At 39.8% G+C, this 2,443-nt stretch overlaps 1 protein-coding gene across 1 annotated transcript; it reads right to left on the bottom strand.

Moving 5' to 3' along the window:
- Window positions 1-372: 372 nt before the first annotated feature.
- Window positions 373-1,832, bottom strand: LOC107624252 (dof zinc finger protein DOF5.4). The gene has a single exon (XM_016326736.3). The coding sequence runs from the start codon at window positions 1,659-1,661 to the stop codon at window positions 672-674; it is 990 nt and encodes a 329-aa protein (XP_016182222.1). The 5' UTR covers window positions 1,662-1,832; the 3' UTR covers window positions 373-671.
- Window positions 1,833-2,443: the final 611 nt, after the last annotated feature.

The raw sequence follows: 2,443 nt of genomic DNA, 5'->3' as shown, positions 1-2,443 counted from the left end.
TGAGATCACTCCATACATTTTCAAAACACAAAAAATTATTTACATTAATTATCTTATATACACAGCTTCTACAAGTAGTTGAAAGTAACATTTCCAAGCTCTTTAAACCACATTTTCATTTGAACAAACAGTACCAAACTACCAATCTAGCTACTTCATCACCCATTAATTGATCAACTGTTAGCCTTAATTCTTAACAAGCGCAACCATGTCCACAAATAATTATCTTCATTCATTATATCAACAAATGTCATGACGTGGCATATACTAACTAACAGCATGAATAATCTAGTAGTAGTATCTCATTTTCAAAACTCACCAAAAGAAGAAGACTCCAATAATATACTATACCCCATTCCAACAATATCAAGGTAACCGAACACACAATTTACCAATGTATATCAATCAAAACATAAAACAAGCAAAATAATAAAGTTAGTTACTCAAGCTCCTTAGTAATTAAGGTCAAGCCCAAACCAAATTGAGTAATTGACCTCCTATTAAAAGTAAAAAAAGAAACCAAAAAATTACATCACCTAGTTATACCATCCTAACTTGTTTTCCACACTTTGAATTCAGTTTCCAATATTCTTTGCTCTTTCCCTACGTTAAAAAGTTAAAACTCCCACAAAAAAAAGGTAAAAGAGGAATTCCTTATTCCTTCAGGGATTTCAAGGAAGATGAAAGAGATTTGGATTGTTATCTTGATCAGACCAGTGAGTGTGGGTCCAGTAACTCTGATCAACGGCGCTAGTAAGATCAAACAAATCATGATCATGATCCGAACCATCACCACCAGCTGCATGCCAATCCAACGGTCCACATCCTCCGTTGCCAACTTTCCCATTCTGCAGCGACGACAACTCAACAGGACCCGTCTGATCCAGCATCAACGGCTCCGATGCAAACTCCTGATTATTATTATTATTATTACGCTGATCGTCGCTTCCATTTCCGATAACTTTCTGCTGCAGCCACTCGCCATCATCATTACCGAAACGAAACAACGTCGCATCGAGAACGTTAACATTGTTTTCAAAACCAAACGACATCGTTTCGTTTGCTGAACTCATAAGGCTCGTGAATGTTCCTATGTCAGAGAAGCCACCGTAATAACCACCGCCACCAGTGAAGTTAGAGCTATTCACGTTCTCGTCGGGGACCGGATTCTTGCTCAACGCAGCGTTTGACGTCGCTGCAGACACCGCCTCCGTGGCGGCGGAGCTAGTGGCGATGGCGGTGAGGCTGGAGCTTTCGCTGCCAGAGTTCGAGTTCGAGTTCGAGTTCAAATTTCCCTCCGGCAATTGCGGTTGCGGTGTTGTTGTTTCCGGAGCGGCTTCCAAAGAGGAGGAGCAGTTGTTGTTGTTGCTTTTCTTGGACTTCGCGTTGGAGCGCTTGGATTTGGATTTCCGACAACCTCCGCCGACGGGGACGTTACGGAGGACGCCGCCGTTGGTCCAGTAGCGGCGACAGTTCTTGCAGAAGTGGCGCGGCTGAGAGAGGTTGTAGTTGTTGTAATAGCAGAACTTAGTGTTGAGCGAATCACACCGAGGGCACTTCAACGGTTCCTGGTGCTGGTTGTGAGGCCTGAGCCTCCTGTCTCCGACTCCTCCGCCGAAAAACCTGCCACCAGCGGGGGCGGTGGAAGGTGAGTCTTGCATTTTGAAAAAGAGAAGGTTATATTTCGGGAGTGTGGTGATGAATTTGTATTGTATTTTATTGTATTTTGGAATGTGAAGGAAGGAGTAAAAGTCTAGAAGAGAAGGAATTGTGTCTCACTGACAAATATCCCTGCGCTCCACCTAAGATGTCTCAATCAATCTATCTTCATTTCTTTAATTTTTTTTATGGTGATCATATATTATATTTTCAACCTGGAATGACAGTAATAACCCTACCGGCACCGCCATACTAACGTACGACAATGTATATGAGGAGATGTATAGCCAAGTAAGTAGCAACAACTTAGGGCACGTTTGGATATTGGCTAAAAGAATGTGATAAAAGATGTTTGGTTGATAGGATAATTATTCTGTAGTAGTTCAACGTCGGTGAAGAGTTCCATGTGTGCATCAGTGCGTGGCTACGGCATTTGTCGTACTTGTGGTACTTGTAGAGTTGAAAATGACAAAACTTAGCTATTGAGTTCATACTCAAAATAGTTTTTAAAATTCGATTTTTAATTTAATTTATTTTTTTTACTTTTAAATCAATTTAATTTATATTTTAAATTTTTAAGGTATTAATTAAGTTGATTCTTTCATTTATTTTTATATTGAAAAAATAACATTATATTTTATTGATATTTAACTCAATCTTTCACTAATTCTGAAGCACTCCTATTACACTCTAATCTTTTATTCTAAGTCTCTCACAAACGATTAGAAACTCACTACTCATTCTCAGACACCGCTACACCATCAGAACAAACTCACCTCAGCAG

This window comes from Arachis ipaensis, chromosome B10, assembly GCF_059453495.1.
Source record: "Arachis ipaensis isolate K30076 ecotype BB chromosome B10, ASM5945349v1, whole genome shotgun sequence".
Taxonomy (NCBI): domain Eukaryota; kingdom Viridiplantae; phylum Streptophyta; class Magnoliopsida; order Fabales; family Fabaceae; genus Arachis; species Arachis ipaensis.
The sequence above is the reverse complement of the archived record's forward strand: the minus strand, read 5'-3'. Positions and strand labels throughout refer to the sequence as shown.